Genomic DNA, 1767 nt, shown 5'->3' with positions numbered 1-1767 from the left:
TCATCTGCTTATTGATTGAATTTCTGCCAGGTTTCCCGTTGAAGCAGAGCAAGATCATGGATTTCTTCCAGATCGAGAAGGGCGCGGAGGGCGGCGCCGTCGGGCTGGCAAAGTGCACGCTTTCTCAGGGTAATTTTCTTATCTCTGAAATTTTGAGTCGCATGGATTTTGTTCATCGTATGGCTTAAACTAGGGAGTCTGCGATGAGGAATCGTCGCTCAATCGTTACACATACTGCATTACGATCTGCTGATGATGCAAATAATTCATAAGGTGCAAATAGTTCATCTGAAATACTATGACTGATTCGTTCGTTGTACTCTATGTGGGTGTTGTGTGTTGATTCATTATTTTATTCGTCCATTGATTGTTTTGTTTTGCTATGCTGACCAGTCTGACACTGTAGTATCCTGCATATGTCAGTGTCTAGAATTTCTAGGTAATGAAATATCACCGCAGGAAATGCGCGGGAAAGCTACCGCCGCCAGAATTGCGTGGGAAAACCATCACTGCTGGAAATACGCGGGAAAGCATTGTTAAAAAAATTAATTTGATCTTAACAGCACTCTTGTAGTAGGATTGTGTTATTGAAGTAGGTTGGTCAAGTGTGTACAGATTAATTGACTTCCATTGATTTGTACACATGTATATCAGGATGACTTACAGGGATACGTCGCGTGTATATCCTGTTCGTGATCTGACATTTGTGCCATAAAAAGCCGCCACATTTGTAGTTTATTTAAAATAGGACTGATTACGTGTAGGGTTCACTTCTAATGGGAGAAAAAAAATATCAAAAAAATATCTTGTAGGGGGTTGTTGTATGTCGATTCATGAATTGTTCTGTTTAGCGTGACTAACCGGTCAATACAGTAGCCTCCTGTATATATTCCAATTAACTGAACCTAGTTTGTTGGGAACACAACAGCTACTTAACCATTCAACTGCATATATCTCCAATCCAATATACTCCCTCCGTCCGGAAATACTTGTCGGAGGACTGGATGTATCTAAGCGTATTTTAGTTCTAGATGACATTTCCGCAAATTTATCTATTTCTTGGATAAGTATTTTTGGACGGAGGGAGTATCTTGTATGTTGATTTGTCAATTGTTCTGTTTTGCGTGACTGACCGGTCAATACAGTAGTATCCTGTTTGTTGGGACACAACAGCATATATCTCCAGTCATAGTATCCTGCATATAGCTCACTGTATTTATCCATTCTTAAATATTTGTATTTCTAGAGATTTTAACAAGTGACTACATACGGAGAAAAATGAGTGATCTATATTTTAAAATATGTCTATATATATTCATATGTGATAGTCCATTTGAAATCTTTAAAAAGACAAATATTTAGGAACGAAGGAAGTACTTGTATACAGATGCTAAGAGGCAAAGGAGGCGATCTCTTGATATGCACAAGCAGAAGAGGAGGCTACTGCCATTTGTGCTCACTGAAGATAGAGTTCGAAGGCTTGAACAGATGGCTTCTGCTGCCACTGCATTGACATCTTCGAAAATGGAGTTCAGTAATGAGCTGACTTTTGTGTCCAGTATGGCCCCTATATCTGTCAATCAAGCAAAGCTGAAGCAAGGTGGTATGCAGGTTAGCGAATTTTTACTTTAAACAGTATAATGCATTTTTTGATCTCTTGGTGCCTAACGATACACTTGTTGCCTTTCAAGGTTCTTTCAAAAGAGGACAAAGAAGCCATCGAACTTTGCAGAAGCATGTTGAAAAGAGGAGAATGCCCTCCACTTC

At 39.3% G+C, this 1767-nt stretch overlaps 1 protein-coding gene across 1 annotated transcript; it reads left to right on the top strand.

The window, feature by feature from the left end:
* Positions 1-14: 14 nt before the first annotated feature.
* On the top strand, positions 15-1760 carry LOC119345541 (probable Histone-lysine N-methyltransferase ATXR5; the record flags this gene model as incomplete). Its single annotated transcript, XM_037615575.1, has 3 exons — positions 15-129; positions 1388-1611; positions 1692-1760. Coding segments are annotated over 3 exons (408 nt in total), but the record flags the coding sequence as incomplete, so codon positions are not given.
* Between the last annotated feature and the right edge of the window lie 7 nt (positions 1761-1767).

The sequence above is a fragment of the Triticum dicoccoides genome, unplaced genomic scaffold (genome assembly GCF_002162155.2).
Source record: "Triticum dicoccoides isolate Atlit2015 ecotype Zavitan unplaced genomic scaffold, WEW_v2.0 scaffold249006, whole genome shotgun sequence".
Classification (NCBI taxonomy): domain Eukaryota; kingdom Viridiplantae; phylum Streptophyta; class Magnoliopsida; order Poales; family Poaceae; genus Triticum; species Triticum dicoccoides.
This window is presented reverse-complemented; position numbering and strand designations above follow the sequence as displayed.